This window comes from Aricia agestis, chromosome 17 (assembly GCF_905147365.1).
Source record: "Aricia agestis chromosome 17, ilAriAges1.1, whole genome shotgun sequence".
NCBI lineage: Eukaryota > Metazoa > Arthropoda > Insecta > Lepidoptera > Lycaenidae > Aricia > Aricia agestis.
Window position 1 is genome coordinate 12,381,835 of NC_056422.1, and position 22,609 is coordinate 12,404,443.

The 22,609-nt window shown below is 35.7% G+C and overlaps 1 protein-coding gene across 1 annotated transcript; it reads right to left on the reverse strand.

The window, feature by feature from the left end:
* Positions 1-439: 439 nt before the first annotated feature.
* LOC121735214 (sarcoplasmic calcium-binding protein 1) lies at positions 440-20,839 on the reverse strand. The gene is made up of 4 exons (XM_042125951.1): positions 20,730-20,839; positions 6,657-6,823; positions 6,003-6,236; positions 440-1,229 (listed from the first exon to the last, which is right to left on the reverse strand). The coding sequence occupies exons 1-4, from the start codon at positions 20,779-20,781 to the stop codon at positions 1,104-1,106; spliced, it is 579 nt and encodes a 192-aa protein (XP_041981885.1). The 5' UTR covers positions 20,782-20,839; the 3' UTR covers positions 440-1,103.
* Positions 20,840-22,609: the final 1,770 nt, after the last annotated feature.

Consider the following 22,609-nt stretch of genomic DNA (forward strand, 5'->3'; position numbering starts at 1 on the left):
ATCTCTTATAAAATATTTACTTAAAAAAATTCTAATACACAACAATTTGTGTTTCAAAAGAGCCTGTGGAATACGCAAAACATTTTAATTAAAATAAAAGTATAGCGAACTAATTGCGGCAGTAGAAAGGAGGTAATATATTCGTGTGGTTATCTTTAATCTGCAAACATGGTAATTAATTAAGGAATTACTTAGACAATTTACTTGGTTTTAGCAAATGAAATAAATTGAGTTCAAATTTTATAATAAAATTAAAAGCACGTATCACTATTCATTTCGCGACTGAGCCGAAAAAAGTAGAGACGGTAATTTAACGCAAAAATATATTGTAATATGATTGTAATATCTATATATATAAAAATGGATTTTCAATTGTGTTAGTAACGCTAAAACTCGAAAACGCCTGAACGGATTGGGCTAATTTTAGTCTTAAAATATTCTTAGAAGTCCAGGGAAGGTTTTAAAGTGACACGAAGTTCACCGGGACAGTTAGTTATATTCATAGTTTTGTGCTTTGTACTACTTTTATAACAAAGGTTTTGTTTTTGAGAATGGTATCCGCTATGCTCTTCTTAACTTCGTCGTTTTGTTTAGAGTGTACCTAAAAAATACTAATTTGCCGTTTGTAGAATCCGCAGGGCAATTACGTATCTTTGTACAAAGTAAGCAACAAGTGTTAGAGAGCAGAATTTTTTGCGATATCTGCTGTCAAACGTCTAAAATTGCTTTCGTCGCCGTATAGGTAATCGAGTCTTTTAGGTGATTAGACACCGATTGTGTGCATTGCCGGTTTTAATACTACCAGCCCCCTGGGCGAGATTTATTCGGCGTTTAGGGTGCTGGTAGAGCACCCTGCTTGCAGCGACCCTTTTTGTCTGCCTTTGGCGCCCCTTTTTATCCGGCGCCCTGGGCGGGTCGCCCAGTGTGGCCCCTCCCTAACGCCGCTACTGATTGCGCGACGTTTTTGTATGAGAATATCTGCTTAAAGATGCATAATCACCCTGCCTGACTCGAATCTCGATCAAAGCCGTATAATTTCAATTAATTGTAGAATCAGGGTATATAACAATGTTTGTCGTATTCCACGGGCGTATGTGAGGATGTTAGTTGAAGACGAGCGGCCCGAAGAGGTACTGCGCTGGGCAGCTGTCGGAGGTGTCGCTGAGGAACTGCGCGAACAGCTCGCGGTACCGTGCCAGGTTGATGCCGCCGACCTTGCGGTCTTCGTCCTGATGAAAAAAAGTTTTTTTTTTAATTTTTGACACTCTTTTATAAGTTTGGGCTTTATGTATGTAACGGAATCTTTGAGCAGGATTTTTACCTATCCCCAGTAATCTCTCAAAAGTCCAAGTAATTCGGAACATTGCATATTATTTTTTAATATAGCATAGGAGCAAGCAGGACATATTATATTATATTATATTTTATAGGTCATCCCGAAAAAAAATACGTTTCCCCCGCTATATAATTTAAAACAACAAACATGTAGTTAATAATTATAGCTCTACAGTCTATATAATTTATGTCGCTTTTTAATGCTTCATTATTGTAAAGAATGCGTAGGGTGTTTTTTATTTCGCCCATGGACACTCGCAGCATCAGAAGAGCTGCAGGTGCGTTGCCGGCCTTTTAAGACAGAATAGGGTAATCGGGGAGGGTAGGGATGGGAAGGGAAGGGAATATGGGAGGGTAGGGAAGGGAATAGCGTAGGGGTTTTCTGTGAGAACGTGGTATTTCTCCGGTCAAGCCGGCCCATTCGTGCCGAAGCATCGCTCTCCCACGTTACAGGGTCATGTGTAGTAGTAGTTACACAGTTTTAAATATCGTAAAACAAAATGTCTGTTGTACGTCGCATTGAATATACGGAGAAACGACGACGCTAACCAGATCCATACTAATAACGGCCGAATACATTAATCTGTACGTGACGTAAGGTGGACATCAAAGAAATTTTGGTAAAAAACAAGCGTGATTATACTAGTAATATGGTGGATGGTGATATACGTTAAACTATGCGGTAAGTATAGCAGTTACATTATTTTTTTTATGACGATAACCCATGCCTTTTTCCCTTTAACCCATCAATCCCCAAGCGGCACCCGGCTGTCGCATAACAGTTGAAAATCTATTGTGTCTGCGATTCCCACGATCGAGGTATTAAAGATATCCTTAAGGCACATACCTCAATTCCAAAACGATAACCTTGCACACACCCGAAGTCGTGTACGCATCGCAATAGATTCATTTTAGCTTAGCATAAAATTGTAGTTTCGAGGGGCGGATCTTCTCTATGATATTTTTCATGTGTTTTTTAAGTACCTTTGGAAGTAAATATTAGGAAACAAAATTGTTCGGTTCAGACCTTTTTAATATAGATTCACCAACAATTTATTCAAATAAAATGTATGTTATCCTAGTTAATTTACTTATATTTCGATGATAAAGATTTTTGTCGGAGGTGAGTTTGTAAGTTAATTACAGCCAAAGTATTACGTTTTATTAAAATGTTTATGGTTTAAATTTTAAACGCTTTTTAAGTATTGTGCTTTATATCTCATATTTTTTAACACTTCGTTATTATATTGGAACTAGGTAAACCAAGGTCAATAAATAACAAAATGGGGTTTGTCCTCGCCTTAATATAGAGCTTCATCAACATTCTGTGGTATGGAGTAAAGAACAGACAGAGAGATTCATTTTCGCATTTATTTTTATTTTTTATGGACTTTTATATCGACGACAACGACGAACGGACGTAGAAGATATTTTTTGATAGAATTTCACATATTATTAGGGTCAATGTATACTGCGCAGAGTCGAAGCGCATCGAAGCGAATTATTAATACTTAACATAACAAATTCAACCGTTAACGCAATTTATTACTTCTGAGAATTTAAAAAGGCGCGCGCATCCGCGCGACTTCGCTTGAATGCGCCCGACCAACGTTGATTGGCCTCACAGAAGTAATGTATGCGTTACGCTCTGGAGTTAAGAGCTCACCTGACTCTAAAAATCAAACATCGTCCCTCTCTCTTCACACTCACGCCCGTCTTTCATATGCCAGGTGAAAAAGGACGGCGTGGAATCATCGCCGAGTTAGTTTTACTTGAATAAAAGACGAACTATAATGATTATGAAAAAAGTGTTTTGAGCAAATTTAGGTTTTATCAATACCTTTTTAGATATTAAAAAATATTAAAGAAAAGACAGCAAACTTCGAAGATCCAAGCAAAAATGTGTCTAAAACAAGGTTTTTTGTAAAAAAGAAACTATCGAGCATTTTTTGAGTAATCGTGTTTTCGTCTTGAGCATTTAATCTTAATGAACTAAAGTTACTTGTGTCAAAAAATCAGTTTTCTAGACCTTACAGATTTTGAGATCTAGGTTAAAGTATGTAGTCAAGTTAGGGTCATATGGGCTCTTAAAGTTAAATTTTCTTTGTTCAGTTTTTGGGAATTAGCTTCGCTTCGCCTCTGCGCTATTATAAATTGACCCTTATACTAGATAACGCCCGCAACTCCGTCGCGCCAAAATTCGTTTAACGCGTGGAAGCCGTACATTTTTCCAAGATAAATACTATGCTATGTGTTTTCCCGGACTCTATCTATATATGCCCAGCGAAATCGGTTCAGTAATTTGAGCGTGAAGAGGTAACAGACAGACAGACGGACAAACAGACACACTTTCGCATTTATAATATTAGCACAATATTAGTATGGATAATATTGCATACTGAAAAATTTTGGGCCTCAGGATGAAATAAGCGCCATGGCCCAGGAATCATGATGAAACCTGTGGTCGTAACTCCATTATTTTACCACAAGCATATCCGGTATCTCACTTTATGACTACCTGAGAGGAAGTCGTAATATCGATCATGGAAAAACACTAAAACGTCAAAATAACGTAATACGTGGGAGAGCCATGCTTCGGCGCGAATGGGCCGGCTCGACCGGAGAAATACCACGTTCTCACAGATAACCGGCGTAAAACAACGCTTGCGCTGTGTTTCGCCGAGTTAGTGAGTTTACCGGAGGCCCAATCCCCTACCCTATTCCCTTCCCTACCCTCCCCTATTCCCTTTCCTTCCCTTCCCATCCCTACCCTCCCCTATTACCCTATTCCCTCTTAAAAGGCCGCCAACGCACCTGCAGCTCTTCTGATGCTGCGAGTGTCCATGGGCGACGGAAGTTGCTTTCCATCAGGTGACCCGTTTGCTCGTTTGCTTGCCCCCTTATTTCATAAAAAAAACGTTACAATATTATGGCTAGTAATAGAGTCAAAACACGGATTGGCTCATCAAAGTTAGGTAGACTTTCAGAACTGGATGTCTGGATGCCTCCTACAGTAACTCCACAGTAGTCCAATCAAATAAGTGTCAAAAAGTTAATCTTCTGACGCTACTTATTTTATACTGAGTGACAGAGATAAAAGTTCTGGATTACCAAGTATTTAATAGGAATTCTTTGAAAGTATAAGCCATTGGCTTATGTGTTGAAATATTTCCAATTGAAAAAAGTTGAATTGACCTGTCTTGGCTAATACGAAAGGAATAACTAATAAATAATAATCTACGAATTATTTTGCTTTTATAATTTGATCTAAGATTATAAAAGCTCATAACGGCAAGCTTAGCCTGTCTACAAAAATAATGCGAAAGAATTTTTAAACTGATATGGTCTTACTACAAAAGATTTAAACACCTGTTGAACAGTTGATTAGAGAAAAATTCAGTACAAAATGGTCTCAAAACAACTGTTCAACAGATGTTTAGTTAAGTGATAACCGATCGATAGAATAATATAGATATATAGATAGAATGCGTAAAGCACAAAAAGACGGAATAGAATAGAATAGAATAGAATAGAATAGAATAGAATAGAAATAGAAATAGAATAGAAATCATTTATTTGCGGAATTATTTAGTCTATCGTGAATCAGTCACATTATATTTTCTAGACCCATTGAAATATTGTCGTCTAGTATATGGTCAGTAGACACAATATACCGCATAAAGAAACCTTTTTATAGTGACCATGTGTAAAGAAAAAGATTCCATAATCTTCTGTAACAGCTAACAAATTTCAGTTGAGTTATATTTTTTAACTAATGATTAACGAGGCTGACTTACAACGCCTGAAATATTTCAGTTAGCAATAAACAAATATACAAACACGTCGATCTGCTTGTTAAAGCGTTAAGTTATGACTTTACTAATTGCTAGTTTAAATAAATAACGGACCGTTAAACGCGGGTTTCATTTTTTAACGCGTTAGCCATTTATTGTACTTCATAGATCAAATTGCAAAATGTCTCATAGCAGGATCTATATTATTAGAGGTATAGTCATCATAGACCCATATTATAATAGTGTATCGTTTAGTCGTAACGTGTTTTGTCTTTGTCCATCAAGCGACTTTCCTTAATGAGGTTTGGCAGGAGCATAATATTATCTCTACCACAATCTCTACAATAACGTTATTAATTAATTAACGTGATTTACGTTAGCCAATCAAAACCGCTTAATAAATTTATAAATACTCACTGAAAGCGTTTGGTCGAAATTTCTGAATAAATTTCAGCGAAATACTTTCAGTTAGTCTTACGTATTTCCTACCACCGGTTCGGGAACTAAGCCGGCGAGAAGAATATAGAGTAAGAAACTCGCACGGGCCCACTCATTAGAAATAACATAACCCATCAGAAAACCCTCCAGAAAAGAAACACTAATGAAGGATAAACTAAGCGGGGCCCCTAGACGGTCAATTTTATTGTGCAATATCACGTATTGTGCAATATTACTGACAATAAGATTGAAAGGCAGACGCGTTCAATATCAAGCCTAGACGGTCAATAATATAGCACAATACGTGATATCTATTCTAATATTATAATTCTGCAGAGTTTGTTTGTTTGTTTGTTTGAACGCGCTAATCTCAGGAACTAATTTGATCCTCTAGGTCTAGGGGTCCACTTAGAAACTAATGAAGGGTACACTTACATTTAACAGCGCGTTGAACGCATCATCGATATCCTTAATCTCCTCCACCACCATCCTGGAGACGCAGTCGTACCGGAACTCTTCGAGGCCGACGATGCCGTCATCATTGATGTCCAGCAGCTTGAAGTTGATCTCGATGAAGGCCTTCATGGCCTGCGGGAACTCCTCGAACTTCTTGCCAACGCAAGTGTCTTGTACCGCCTTCTTGAACTCGTCGGTGGTGATCATACCGTCCTGTTGGAGATACAGGATAGTATGTAGTGCTACACACAAATAATGTAGGTATACTAATTTGTAAAAGGATGGCTGTCTTTCTGCTCATCTGTTAGCTCTTAAGTATTAAAAAAGTTAGTATAGTCATAGACAAAGGAATATATAGGACGTAGTTAGACAAAATAAGGAAATAGTTTTGAAAACAGCTTCAGCTGTTTTTGATGAGTCTGTGATGAGAAATATTTACATGTACTACAACGAATTAGCCACCTTTACATTTCCTTTATAGGGGGGACCCTATTCAAAATAGGATTACAGTCTTATTTATGTCCATTGGGCGAACCACTCAACCACTCAAGTAATTTCTGAGATTCTGCAGATGCCGATTCTGGATAGGCTATTGATTGACGCTTGATTCATGAATGTCTTGGAGCTGTATACCTTGTTGAAGTCCGCCAGTTCTGATAGCTCCTCCCAAAGACTGGTCATGATGTGCTGGAACTTCTGCAGGCGCGCCGGGCTGCAGTCGCCCTTGCCCTCCAGCACGCAGCTGCGGAGCGCCAGGCACTTGAAGTCGTGGCTGTCCAGCTGCCCATTGTTGTCGATGTCTAGAATGAAATGAGATAAAGTCGTATTTACTGCTTGGACATTATTTTGGTGTTCGGCGGGTACCTGTGGAGTTCTGGTAGCTGAAAACGGTGTTAAGCTTTATTTGCGCGGCAGATTTGACTCTGAATAATAGATAAGCTACTTTTTATTCTAAAAAAGTACGGTATCCCTATGGAATACTTCCTGTATATAGGTTTTACAAAAAGCTAGTTTGTTAAATGGATACCATAGTTTTTGCCATTTCCGATACTTAATCAATTAAAACAATTAGATCATTAGTAAACTAGTTACTCACACCCTACGCAGTGGGACAACTAAATTTATACTCTGATCGTCCGTAGCATTGTTTAGCGTACTACTGTCAAAATTAGCCCGCTGTACTAAATTTATCACCACTACGACTAGTACTATCACCATACTGAATGGAAATAGACTGGTCTGGTTTCTAAGGATTTTCGACAGATATTTTATATAGCGTTGCTGTGGTTAATATTGTATGGTAAAAGCGATAATGAGTAAACTTCTGTCAAACAAACTCAGAAACCCGACATCAGAAAGTGCATGAGCAAATACTGTAATAAAATGCTGTAATATCTTATATCTTTAAACGAGCAATTCTTATATATATATAATTGGAATCTCGGAATCGGCTCCAACGATTTTCATGAAATTTAGTACATAGGGGGTTTCGGGGGCGATACATCGATCTAGCTAGGAATCATTTTTAGAAAATGTCATTTAATTCGTGTTTTATCGAATACCGAGCAAAGCTCGGTCAAATAGCTAGTAATATATTATATTAGAACAAAGTGATAATACTTTAGGGTGTGTATGAGTCCCCTGTATAGAGTTCACTGCGTAGAGTATAGAGTAAGCAAGTACTTTTATTTACTTTTGTATGTAATTCATGACGCTAATAAAAAAAAAACACAAAAAAATTACACACCCTTAAGTATTATCACTTTGCTTTGTTACACCCTGTATAATATTGTTGGCAATCAATAGGTAAGAGGTACACAAAAGTTTTTAGAAAGCTACGAATAATAAAAACTAAGGAAACGTAACTCCCATCCTTCAACCGTTTTGAATTTGGTTCCTTTTCGCATAGCACACTAAAATATGGCAATAGCAAGATAGCAACAAAACACTAACACTCAAAACGAAACAAAATTAAGGAAATAAAGCCGTTGACACTTAGTTCTATATGTTTACACAAAATTGTGTACCGAATACATGCATAAAGTATGCATGTATTCGGGACACATTTTGTAGACTCGTGGACAAATTTTTTGACACAGTTACTCTTTCTTAGTTTTTATTATTCGTAGTTAGAAAGCCTACAATTTCGTGTCATTGATTTCCTTAATTTTAGTTACTACACATTCATAGATAGTCTATATTTATTGCGAAAGGTCGGATGACAATATAATTATAATAATAGGACATCTTGGCGTTCATTGAGAGAGGCCTATGCCCAGCAGAGGACGACTATGGGCTGATATGATGATGATGATGTGTGAATAGGACATGTTACTGCGATGTGTTCACGCTAGGCGGCAGCGCCAGCACAGACCGTAAACAAAAAGCTATGTTCAACGTTTGAAAACGTTTCTGTCAATATTCTGTAATGACGTAATAAATGCAACATGTCGGGTTATCTAAGTACCTATGTGTTAGTAGCCCTCTTTACTCCGAACTTTGCGCAATATTCCCTATATTATATATTATATTCCCTATATGTATATATTTATATTCTAACATAATGTCACCACTAAGGTTATTTCCAGTTTTGCAAAAGAAAAAGTACTTAACAAAACACAAACAAAACGATAGAATTTTTATAAACATGTTTTTCAGAACTCGTATTTTAATAAAATAACACGTTACATTTTGTACCTTTACAAAAAGGTTCAACAACTCATTTTAAAGTCGTCTGCGATACATAAACTATGAATGTGATTCATAAAATATTTATTATCAGAGGTTGCGGAGATCATTAGAAAGTTATAATAACAGAGTGCCTTTTAGGGAAAATTCGGGGTTTAGTTAAAAGTTAAGTTACAACTTGTTGTTGTATTTAATAAAAGCTGTTTTGGTAAAGAATATAATATGCTATTTTTAGGGTTCTGTACCCGAGGCAAAATTTATTACGCTGTCTGTCATTCTGCCTGTAAGGCTCTATCTCAAGAATCACGTTAGAGTACAATATAACTGAGAATTTAAAAATAATGATCAAGTATTTATTAAACACTAATAAAACACAATTGTTCATGCACTTTTTCCACTATATTAAGATATTATTAAACTTTTAACAAATTACACGACTGATTTCGAAATAAATCATCATCAGGTGTCAATTTATTTCGAAACCGGTCGTGTAATTTGTTAAAAGTTTAATAATATCATAATATAGTGGAAAAAGTGCACGAAAAATTGTGTTCTATTAGTGTTCAACATGAATTTCCACCAAGAACCGACCGTACAATCAATTACATATAAGTATTTATTTCAGTTGTCGCCAGCAAATACCAAAGAGAGGCACCCATCAAACAAACATGATTTTTGCCCTTTTTGCTCAACATCAATAACGGCCACACAGACATTTAAATTGTGAATTATTCACTAAGTACGTGAGTGGGGCGGAATCCTTTGGCAGTTTTACATAAATTGGATAATAGGTTTTTTTTATTTTCTTTTTCTATATTCCTTAATGATATCAAAACCCACACACTACAATATTCTTTGTTAAATTGGCCTGAAAACTAACTGATTCTTGTTAAACTATAAAACAGCTAATACATGAGCTAGAATCTTAATTCGTTTTGTATTTATTGTGTCTGAAAATACCCAAACTCTCTGACATTAAATTCTAGTGGAACGTACAATTGTGATTCGGTGCTATTTTAGTTTATATAATACTAGCTGTCCCGGCAAACGTTGTTTTGCCATAAAATAATTTTCCCTGTTTTCCTGCTTTTCTCTTGAAGTTTTTTCTGAATATTTTTTCTAGACCTCACGGAGCCCGAGACCTTTCCAACGAATGCAAAACCGTGGAAATCGGTTCGTGCGTTCTGGAGTTATAGCGTCAGGAAGGAAAACCCGACTTATTTTTATATATTATTTTTATATATTAGATAAAGTGACATCGTTCCTTAAATAAAATATATTTTTAGAGTCATTGCTATTTTTGGGAATATATCTTTATTTGAAAATGGACTTTATGGTGTACTAGATGTCCCGCGCGGCTTCGCCCGCGTAAATTAGGAATTTTAGGCAAACCGTACAATATTTTCCCAAAAAAAAATAGCTTATGTCCCAACTCCCTTCATTTGGTCTACTCTATATCTGTGCCAAATATTGCCATAAAAATTGCTCCAGTAGTTCGTAATTTCTAATATTTCCCCGTTTTTCCCACATTTTCCTGAGTTTCTTCGGTCGTATTAGTCTTAGCGTGATAATATATAGCCTTACTCGATAAATGAGCTATATATAACACTGAAATAAGTTTTTAAATCGGACCTGTAGTTCCTGAGATTAACGCGTTCAAGCAAACACTCTTCAGGTGTATAATATTAGGTAGGTACTTATAGATTTTTTAATTATCGCTTGACAAATTACTCGAGCCTCGATCTTAAAGACTATGAAAAATACCAATAACAGGGTCATTATAGGCTCATAAGTCATAACCATGGGACGATGCATGGTATAATATGGTAGTGATGATGATGATGATGATGAATGTAATTTGCATAGTAGCATATGCTTTCCATTTTTAAAACAACGCCGAAACTCCCAAACTTGTATCTATAAAGAATCTGGAGTTCTCTCAGCACCTTCCGAACCACGGTATACCAGGTATACCCCGGTGCAAAATCTTACTTGTTGGTAGCATATGCTTAGAATACTTTTCACGAAACCGAAGTCACCACATGTTTCCCTATAAATTTTGAGGAGTTCCCTCGATTACTTATTGATCCTTCATCAGATCACCACTTTTGAGAATATTATACCTAATTGGGATGATACCCTACATACCAAAAGAAAAATTTTGAAAATCGGTTAACAAACGGCGGAGTAATCGTTGAACATAAGAAAACGAACATAACACCTCCCCCATTTTGAAAGTCGGTTAAAATTGTATCCGATGTGTTATTCTGATGTATAAGCTATATTATTGTAAAGTTTCATTAAAATCCGTTCAGTAGTTTTTGCGTGAAAGAGTAACAAACATCCATACATCCACACATCCATACATCTATACATCCAAACAAACTTTCGCCTTTATAATATTAGTAGGATACATCCAAACAAACTTTCGCCTTTATAATATTAGTAGGATAGTAGGATATTAGTAGGACTAGTAGGATTCAGTAGAGTAATCTAGTTACATCTAGTTCAGCACAAGTTTGTTTCGCCTATATTTGTATACAGTGTGTAACAAAACTAAGTGATAATACTTTAGGGTATGTATGTGTTTCTTGTAGAGAGTACACTGTGAAAGTAGCAGCGGTGAAGGACCATTTTTTTTTTCACTTTTGTATCTAGGGGAAACTCGTGACGCTGAGGCGCTTGCCCATACAAAAGTGAAAAAAAATGTTGGTCTTTCAGCGCTACTACTTTCACAGTAAACTCTCCATGAGGAACGCATACACACCCTAAAGTATTGTCACTTAGTTTTGTTACATCCCGTATAACCATTTAGCGAATTTTCTCAGAATAGAACTATGCTTAGATGTTTTTTATAGGAGTCAAAGTTGTCTAAGGGCCTGTTTCACCACTTCCTGATAAGGCTATCCACCAATTAACTTGACAGATCAAGTATGGAGAATCTGTCAAAAAGTTGTTAATAGCCTATTAGGCACTTTATCAGAAAGTGATGAAACAGGCCCTCAACCTACTAAACATTATCTTTATCATTATCTTAATTTGAGACCTCTGTGGCTCAGTTGGTGGGCTGTTGGTAGCTCAAGGGGGGTCGCGGGTTCGAATCCCGCCGAGGGAATAAAAAAGTTCCTGGGTCATGGATGTGTATTAAATATGTGTATAATATAATAAAAATCTTAAATACATGTATAGTATAAAATTATTAAATATATTTCCGTTGTCTGGTACCCGTAACACAAGTCCTTCAGGTACTTAGCACGGGGCCAGACTGACATGGTGTGAAGTGTCAGCGTTAAACGGTCCGAAAAGGCTAAAATAGGTACAGAGTCTGATAATGAGACATGCGATTATCATGTCATGTTAGAATTATTCTACAATGAGTGATATAACTATATATATACTTAAATGCATAGTCTAATGTATTTTTTCTCTCATCTTTTTCTAAACAATGATTGTGTAATATAATATTTTAAATATCGCATCTTTTATGACGGGGTTTGTGAATGTGATGTCACAAATGGGTAGGTAAGTATACCATGAGGCTTTCATTAAGAAAAATACATATTAACACCACGCTTTACATTATTATTTATGTTTCTGGCTATTTCTGATACATTGGAAAAGCTACTTAGCAGATACAGACATTTTGTGGATTAGCGAAAGGAGTATTAATTGATTTATTCATGTTTCTTTGTTACTAACAAAAACGGTAACATTTTTAAATCTTAGAAGAGTCAATATTTTTGGCGTTGTTGCGGCTCTATCGCTGAACATTATTTTCATTAATTATATTGTATTTTATATCGATGGTATATTGACGAATCAATGTCTACAATGTACAATAGGTCGGCGTATTTTCGGCCAATGCCAGCGTGTCGCAACGATTTCGCCAGACAATTAGCCGAGCTGAATTTTTCACATTATGGCCGGCTGATGACTCCGACAATGTCACTCATTAGTCTCCGTCGACTATCAGCGTTTAATTAAGATCGTATCAACGAGATATGCGATTGAATTAAAAAACGCAAAGCGAAGATAGTTTCCGAAATGTCGCACTTCGCTGCAAATATACTAGCTAAAAGCCGAGCTTGGTGAGAGCTCGCGTCGTCACACCTTGACTGACTGATGATTACACATCCACAAATAAATTAAAATTACTAAGTATGTTATATCACAAATCAATTAGCGTGATCGTTTTTCCGCAAAGTGTAAGTACCACAAAATGTACAGGTATACCGTATACTAGGCACAGGTAGGGCTGCCATCTTCTGAATTGCCTTTGCCGGTCAGGCACGACAAATTTCCCGGACATTTGGCTGAAATATGGTTATTTCCCGGGATACCTCTTAAACAGAATTTATGATTACTTACGTCTTACCAATTTTTGCTTTTCCAACAAGAATCGCCGGACGTATGGACGCTCCCCGGACGCCCTTCAAACTAGGACAAATCCGGGGAAATCCGGACGGATGGCAGCCCTAGCACAGGGTTATACTTAAAAAGTGTTAGTTTTTAAGAATATATATAAAATATGTATGTTAGTTTTAAGGTATTTATTATATAATTGATATATATGTTAGATTTAAGGTATTTGTTATATGGGCCACTGATGCCCGAAATAAATGATTTGAATTTGAATTTGAATTTGAATTTGAATTTGAATACTAGGGCTCGCTTCGCTCGTCAGGTGACTATAAGAAGATGCCCGCAACTCCGTTGTCAAAATTTGTTTATTGCGCGGGAACGTAAAGCACAAAGGATACTTACTTACGTGCGTAACGTACGTAAGTAAGTATCCTTTGTGCTTTCCCGGGACTCAAAGTGTCTCCACTCCTTTCAGCAAAATCGGTTCAGCAGTTTGGGCGTAAAGAGGTAAAAGACAGACAGACTCGTATTTATAATATTAGTATGGATCTTATCAATACCGTGTGGTTTAAAATTTAAAAAAGTAGGAAGTATGGAAGAATCCAATTTTGACATGGATTTCCGAAGTAACTAATTCAAATTCTTGTTTGTAGAGATTAATAATAAATCAATATATTATAATAAATCTGTTTTTGTAATTTACCTTCCCATTTTGATTGAAATGTAAACAAATCTAGTAACATTCTACCAATTTAAATGCTAAAGGACAGTAATTAATATAAAATATTTGCATATTCATTATACGCCGAAATTAACGATCCATCTAGTTCTTAAGAAGCCCTATGGATATTACCAAGTTAATTTGCATGTTGTAAATTGCCAATGATTTGAAACAAATAAAAGACTAATTGTTTTTTTATAAACAAAATCTACATAAGTATACTAGATGACTCCGTAATCCGTTGCGCCAAAATTCGTTTATCGTGCGGAAAACGTATTTTTTTCGCAATAGAAACTATCATAATAATATAATGTCTTTTCCCGGCACTCAAAGTATCTCCATACCAAATTTCAGCAACGTCAGTTCAGCAGTTTGGGCGTGAATAGCTAAAAGACAGACACATCTTTGGCATTTATAATATTAGTATGGATATTGGATAGTTTGCTATCGCAACAATGAAAAATAATAATTTGGCAATCATATCTTCCTTATAATTTGTTGAAAGGCACCGCTCAATGTAATCTGTAGTATGTGATGAGGTGTTCAATCAATTTTAATGTGTGCACCGACCTTCAGGAGAATTTGGCATCCAGTGGTTTACAAACCCATTAACGGCCGTTCCCAATATTTGATCTATCTCTGGTTTTGCCCTACTAGAGATAGGAATAGCTCACAATTGACATAAAATATATGTCTCTAATGTCTAATGGCGGCTCTCGACATAATGTGAGCTATTCCTATCTCTAGTAGGGCCAAACCAGAGATAGATCAAATATTGGGAACCGCCGTAAACAGAAGTTTATCTTTAATCTTGGTTAGGTAGGACCGATAAAAGTATTTCCTATATCGAAGTTTCAAAAAGTTAGTAACTAGAAAAAATTAAAATTAAATAAAATGTTAAGAGGGCGAATTAAGCAAAGAATCAAACATCGTCTTTCTCTCTGTACACTCACGCCCGCCTTTCATAATATAATTATGACAAGCGAAAAATAATGACCGCGAAACGAACGAAAAGAAAGAATTTCCAACCCATAAAGTTAATATACCTAGTGGAATAGAGCAACAATCTCGAGCTGTCAAACGAAACCGAAGTTGGTTATACACTTACACAAGCATGATTGAAAATGATTTCTATGAGATTAAATTGTCAACGTGCGGCGCGTGCCGACTGGATGTCAAAAAAAGAATGCTGCTCTCATGTACACACGTCTCTTTTTACCACGCAGTGTTACTGATAGTGACAACTCTCTTTCTCAGGCCTTTGTTTCTCTATTCCGCTAGGTATATTAACTTTATGTTCCAACCTTATCTTTTGACCGCACTCAGAGACAATGATGATTTTATAAACTTCAATTGAATGAAGAGTTTGATAGCTAGAGCTCGACAAGGCTTTAAATGAACGTGGCGGAAAAGGGAACTAACGCTGCCGTCATACAAAAAAGCCATTTATGATTCAATTTTGACAGTTCTCCTTTACAAGCAGCGCCCCGCTCTGCTTGTAAAGGAGGAGAGAATCTGTAATATACGATGCTTATGTCAAAGTCTTCAAGTTATTACAGTTAGGTATGAGGGTAATTAATAATATATTATATTTTATTCCTCTCTGAGTGTTGCAGTAAGTAATGTTATGTAAGAAGATAATGAAGAATGTTACCTAATTTTGATTAGTAGCAGTCCATATTCTCTGTCCAAAATAAAAAATATTAGTGAAAGAATTACTTGGATACGTAAATTAGTTTTCGATTTATAAGCAAAACAAGTTGTAACTGTACGACGCGGGCGCATATACACAGATACGCTTAACTTCTAACTCTACTATAATATCTAAGTTAAAAATGATGTTATCGGACAATTTTTAACAATTATAATATTATCCTCAAGACAAAATTGTATTTTCATAGTTGAATATTCAAATTGGCAATAGCACGCGCCGAAAACTTTTCAATTTTTTTTTAAGTCCGAAGACACGACTGTATTCCACCATATTTTTATCACAAATGAGTAATTCGTTTTTAATTGCACATAATCGTCGATTGTGTATACTGTGTAATCATGGTGACAATCTTGGTTAACCATCAATCTCAACGTGTCTTTATGCAAATAATAGTGCAAAGATCTATCCTGCTGACTATCAACTATCAATTGTCGTTGATTCTTTAATGTTCGTCCATTTTCCACTTAGCTCAGGACATCCTGTGATGCTCGTGCATTCGGTGCACTATCATTTATCAATCATCTTCAATCAACTGATCTAGTCTCTAGATATTAGTTCTCGCTTGAATACCTAGAAGTTGGGAGTTTTTCATCGCGAATATTTCGACTGTTGGTTTTTGAGCACATATCTTGAAACTTAGGAGTTAGGACATAGATACTGTATATTTACAGAAAAAATACAAGAAAATAGTATGTTCATATCGCCAATGTCATTTGAAATAGCCCCAAACAATGCCATTAAGATACGAAATTTTGCCGATTTCGCTCATTTAACAGACATGATATAACAGTTAAAATACAGTATTTCTATAGTTTTAATGCACAACATGTAAGATCATTTCAATTATAATCTAATGTTACAGCTAGATTTTTTATTTTTTTTAAGTATCTTTAAATAATCCAACTCAAACCCGCGATAGTTTTGTGATTTTTGCTGTAAAAGGTTTAGAATATCACCTGTTTATGGATTGCATTGACGTCTTAACGGTATGAAAAAAATACAATGTACTGTTGAGAAAGTCGTCTATACAATGTTGGAATTACTTTTTACCACTTTAATATAAAAAACCCTTTAAAAACCAGAATACCTATAACTGCCCGCTAACTTGGCGATCGTCCTTTTTCACCCGGCATATGAAAGACGGCCGTGAGTGTGAAGAGAGCAGTAGAAAAGATAGTACGGGCTCTTAACTAACTGTATTTTAAAAACATAAAACCGACTTCAAAATTGTACGTAATTGAGAATTAAAACTCCCTATCTCCAAAACTACTGAACCGATTTTGATAAAACTTACATTATTCCCTAAGTTGAACAATACCTAGTACAACAAAAAAAGAATTACTGAAATTGGAATGGTAGTTCCAGAGATATGCGAACACAAACATAAAAACATACATACATACATACACTTTTGAAATTTGGCACATTTGTTCAGATGCTGATTTAGACTAACATATACGAGAATTGGGCAGTCCTGGAAATATTACATACATACGCATCGAACTGATAACATCATTTTTTGAAGTCGGTTAATTATAAACAATATATTGTATCAAAGTTTTTGTACATACGCAGATTTTTGTCTGCTACATAATAGTATGTAGAAAACGACTTGCAAATCGTACGATTTAAATTTTGAATAGCCTTCAGAGTACAACACCAAAGTTATTAAAAATGAAAGAAAAGAAGTATGAATATTTTGAAAAGCGTCGTAGACCTACGCGCTACGGCGTGTAGACCCTCTACAGCCTCGCTACGTGCCTACACGGCTACGTGCTACATGATACAAAAGCAATGAAATATTATTATTTTGTTTTAATTTGTAACTAGCAGGCTCGACAAACGTTGTCCTGTCTTAAATAGTGAAGTGAATTGTAAAAAGCGGGTTTACGTCATTAAAAATAACTGTATTAATGATCAACTATCATAATATTAATACGTGAACGAAAAACTTTGTAACCCTTTTTACGAAAAATGGAGAAACGTAGGTGCATGAAATTTTATATGGTGAAGGAGTGCATCGAACTAATATTATTTTGAAATTATGCTTTTATCACAAATTTTTTTAACAAATAAAACATTACACACACTACAACACACACACATGAGAAATGACATATTTTTGAGTGACAAGCCTATACATACGAATTATACTCTTTTATTTATGGTTGAAGTCTGTTGACAACAAGTTGACAAATTGAAAATGGGTTATAGTTTTTTTTATTGAATCTTAGACACTATTTATTAGACAATGCTTACACGGCCAGTCTGAGATCAGCTGAGTCCCATAGACAAGGGTTGAAAAAAAATGATAAAGTCAATATTTTTTACAAAAATATATAGGTAGTAGTCCTAATGTCGTTGAAACTAAGGTCGAATTTCGAATTCACACAAAAAAACGGAAAATAATTGAATTCATATTTTACGTAAAATATTTTTCTAATTTTAATATCTAATCAAGTAATCATGTTTATTTGTTAAAATTCTTTACTTTTTATCAACTTAATTCCCAAGAATACTTCATCACTTTTTAAAAAAACATTACAGCAATTTCAAGTAATTTAAATGCCAGTTGTCAGCGCGTAATATACGGCTGGCTGGGAATGAGCACGGAAGACGCGCCTAGTCGAGTCTGCTTGTCTAATGTCTAGTGTAACATCACAGGTTTTGTAATTAACATAGCTATTACCATGTTCATATCTTACGGTTCGGTGGTTAAAATAAACTGGATAGTAGGTTTTTTTTAATCTAAACAAGAAAGGGCTTTATCGTAGAACGATAATGCCGTCCCGGATTGTAGGCTCAAAATTGAATATAAAAAATTACTGTCGCGCTCAGAGATATTATATTAATTACTTGTAACGTGTAAGTAATTAAATTAAGACTTTGTTATAAACCCCATACATGTGTCGAACTCTTCATTAAATTGAGGTTTAATCAGAATCTTCTTTAGAATCTTCGGACGAAAGTTTAGCAAAATGTCAATATTAATATGGCGAAAGGTTTCGCGCGGTCGTAGTTTCGATGTCGGTTTAAAATTATTGAAATCCAACGCGAAGTGATACGACTAACGTACTTTGACTATGATAAAGGTTCGAATCATTTTTTAGCTAGTAAGTATATTATATATATATTTATTTCTGAATAGATTTCGTTAAAAGGCACAGATAAAAAAGTAATTATCGCTATTTATCAGAACTGTTTTTATGTATTAAATTTTTAGAGGATTTTATTTCGCTCGCCGTAGTCCCGCGGAGCTAAAATGATCGCTTTGAAGAATCATGATATGAATCAAATTATGATTCTTTTTTCTAAAATCGCAAAATGCAACTCTGCTTGCAATTCATTTCTGTATTTTTGTACTGATTTGACATTTGTCAGTTTCACAGTTTTGACAATTCATTTACTGAATTGATTGAGAGGAATTGCTAAATGTGACCATTTTAGCCCCGCTGGGTCACATAACTATAAGAGTGGGCGTATTCTGGCAGTGGCAGTGAAATTGAAGTCGAAATTTGCACGCATCAACATCGGTTAGGAAACAAATTGACAAGACAGCTCGTAGTGTCCACTGTATATAACTATGTCAGGTCGTAGTGTCCATCTGTATATACAAGGTGTAACATAACTAAGTGATAATACTTTAGGGTGTGTATGTGTTTCTTGTAGAGAGTTCACTGTGAAAGTAGCAGCGCTGAAAGACCATTTTTTTTACTTTCGTATGGGGAAACTTTTAACTTGCCCATACAAAAGTAAAAAAAGGTCTTTCAGCGCTGCTACTTTCACAGTGAACTCTCTACAAGGAACTCGTACATACCCTAAAGTATTATCACTTAGTTTTGTTACACCCTGTGTAACTACAGCTCGCTCAATCTGTGGGCCCTCTATGGACGCTGCCTAGGATGCTGCGGCCCTTAGGCCGTGGCCTATAACCGCCTACATATTTATAAATCCAGGCTTGTTCATTATATATTGTGTACCGCATGCACTTTAGAAACCATGTAGAAAACGCGAAAGATTAGAGACAGATATATTTCGGGGACAAAAAGACATAGTTCCTTTGTTAATCTGGGATTAATAATTATGACTAGAGATCACCCAATGGTCGAAATTCGTTATCTTTTTTCCAACGTTTGTTTCGTTTCCTTAGTTCCAACGACATTAGGACCTATATTTTGTAAAAAAAATATTGACTTTATCAAATTTTTTTCAACCCTTGTGTCTGGGACTCAGCTGATCTCAGACTGGCCGTGTAAGCATTGTCTTTTAGTATCTTAGATTCAATAAAAAATACTACAATCCATTTTCAATTTGTCAACTTGTTGTCAACAGACTTAACCATAAATAAAAGAGTATAATTCGTATGTATAGGTTTGTCACTCAAAAATCTGCCATTTTTATGTGTGTGTGTAATGTTTTATTTGTTAAAAATATATATGATAAAAGCATAAATTCAAAATAATATTAGCTCGATGCACTCCTTCACCATATAAACTATAACTGTGCAAAATTTCATTAACCTACGTTTCCCCATCTTTCGTAAAAAGGGTTACAAAGTTTTTCGCTTGCGTATTAATATATAGATTTCCTTATTAATGCCATGCCAAGTTTGACATAGCATGGGATTAGACAACGTGATGTACACCGTCTATTTTGTGTGTATGAGTGTGAGTACCTATAATAAAAAATTTGAAAGAATATCACTTTGAGTAGAAAAATATCCGTTCAATGGATGTCTGAGCATGATGGATACAAGAACACTTACTTTTCACAAAGGAAGCCTAAAATCTTAGCGACAAAATTATAAGCACTATGTAATGAATGTGTTTTAGCTGAGTATTACATCTAGGTAGCTTACTTATCTATTAAAAATTTAAGAGAAATTATGTAAAAGTATTCTAAAAGTTTTAGGTTTTCTGTCTGTATGTCACTAACAATAATTGTTTTGCCAAAGATAATCAATTCAAACTTTAAGTGCCGCATCTTTGCCAATATATTTACTGCCGTTTTTCAATCAATTCTCAAATATCTTTTAAACGCAAAGCTTCAGACTTGAAACTCATAAAAGTAAAACTTCATTGCATAAATTATTTAAAATTTTATCAAAAATTCATACACAAAAAACTTTTGCACTCAAACCTTACAAAAAAAAATTACAAGTTCTAATTTCAAAACTACGAATACTCCTGGCAAGTAAAAAATATTTGAATTTGGAACTCACCGTAGAGGAATCGTACGACAAACGACACTCGGTTATCCCAGGTGTAGGCCATGATGTGTCTGGCACGCAACTGACGCCCGGACGGAGCGTCATCAAGAACCCAGTACTGAAGTTTGTGACGTCCCTATCATTTGTACTATCAGAGAAGTTGATTCGTAGGCAGATGGGGGACCTACGTAGTTTGGTCGCGTTATGTCAAACCCAGCCGACAGCTGATGACAATCATAAAGTTAGATATTATATGGTCTAGAGGAATAGAGCAACAATCTCGAGCTGTCAAACGAAACCAAAATTGAATTACGTCTGTGTGTGAAAATTTGTATATGTATACACTTACACAAGCATCTTTCTAAGAGATTAAACTGTCAACCTGCCGATAAGTGCCGACTGGACGTCAAAAAGATGAAAAAAATTGGTTCTGCTGTCGTGTATCACACGTCTCTGTTTACCACGCAGTGTTACCGATAGTGACATCTCGCTTGCTCAGGCCTTTGTCTCTCTATTCCGCTAGGTATACTTTATAGTTTATGATCAATTGATCACAATTACCATTGTATTGGTATGATCCGACCAAATGACGTGGGTCTGTCAACTGCCTATGAATCAATTTCCTCGATGCAACAAGTAGTTAAGAAGTAGAGTATGAATTAGTACAGTTGGTAAAGCTAGCTGTACCGTTGTCTTTTATCAATCTCTTACATGGCTAAGCTAGTGAGAATTAAGCCGCAGAGGTGCTAAGTGCCCCTTACCACATAATATAATTTATTTAATATATAACTGAGTGACAAAAAAAATGCGGCTTAAAGAAATTTCTTGATACGACTTTTTATGTAAACAAAAACAAATCTTAATCAAGTCCGCTAAGAAACTAGATCAAAATCGACATAATTATTCGTTAGGAGCTAAACGGGTCGATTCCACGTGTCAAATCTCTTACAACACCACATTTTCGTCGGTGGTTAAAAAAATATTCACGATTGAAAAGTAACAAATGTTCATGTTCTCATTTCCTAATAATAATTTATGAGTATCCAAGGACTTCCGTCCTGCGACTAAATACTTCCGGACAGATATTCCATACGATTATGTCATAAATGATAAATTATCCAAACTGTAACGAATTCATCGATTGGTTCAAAAATATATTGACCCATTTACAACTTGCTAGAAACTCTAGCTTGCCACACTTTACTAGAGGCGGCATAAGGCGTGGGCGGTTGGGCCTCCGCCTACGGCCTCGTGGTGAAGGGGCCTCGTGTTCCTTGAACCACGAGGAGTTATTTTAGGATTCACAACTTTTATACTTCAATTTTTATAAATACTTTGATTATCAAACAATTTTTTCACTTAATAAAATTCGTCCTCTTCCGTATTTAATCCATCAGGGGCCTTTCAAAATATAATATCTTGCCCACATCAAATCTCTTGCCCCACCAAATATGTAAGTACTTAACTTTTGCTTGGAATTTGATTGCAACCTTTTCGAATTTAGATTGAAGGGTTGATTTGCCTGTCTATTTTCATTACTAATAAGAGAAAAAATCGGCCAAGAGCGAGTCGGACTAGCGCACAATGGGTTCCGTACCATTATAGAGCAATAATAAAGGCCGAAAATTGTGGTTTCGATATTAATTTTATTTTGTATTTAGTATTTGTTTTTAGAGCGGCAACAGAAATACACAAACTTTGAAAATTCACCGCTGCTACTTTCTTTTTTTTTATGAAATAAGGGGGCAAACGAGCAAACGGGTCACCTGATGGAAAGCAACTTCCGTCGCCCATGGACACTCGCAGCATCAGAAGAGCTGCAGGTGCGTTGCCGGCCTTTTAAGAGGGAATAGGATTATAGGGGAGGGTAGGGAAGGGAATAGGGTAGGGGA

What these genes read in the sequence shown, in the direction of transcription:
- LOC121735214 (XM_042125951.1), bottom strand. Translation starts at nt 20,781, where the DNA reads ATGGCCTACACCTGGGATAACCGAGTGTCGTTTGTCGTACGATTCCTC. An exon ending in TGTCGTACGATTCCTCTACG is followed by an intron (nt 6,824 to 20,729) that starts GTGAGTTCCAAA and finishes ATTTCATTCTAG; the next exon opens with ACATCGACAACAATGGGCAG. An exon ending in AACTGGCGGACTTCAACAAG is followed by an intron (nt 6,237 to 6,656) that starts GTATACAGCTCC and finishes TATCTCCAACAG; the next exon opens with GACGGTATGATCACCACCGA.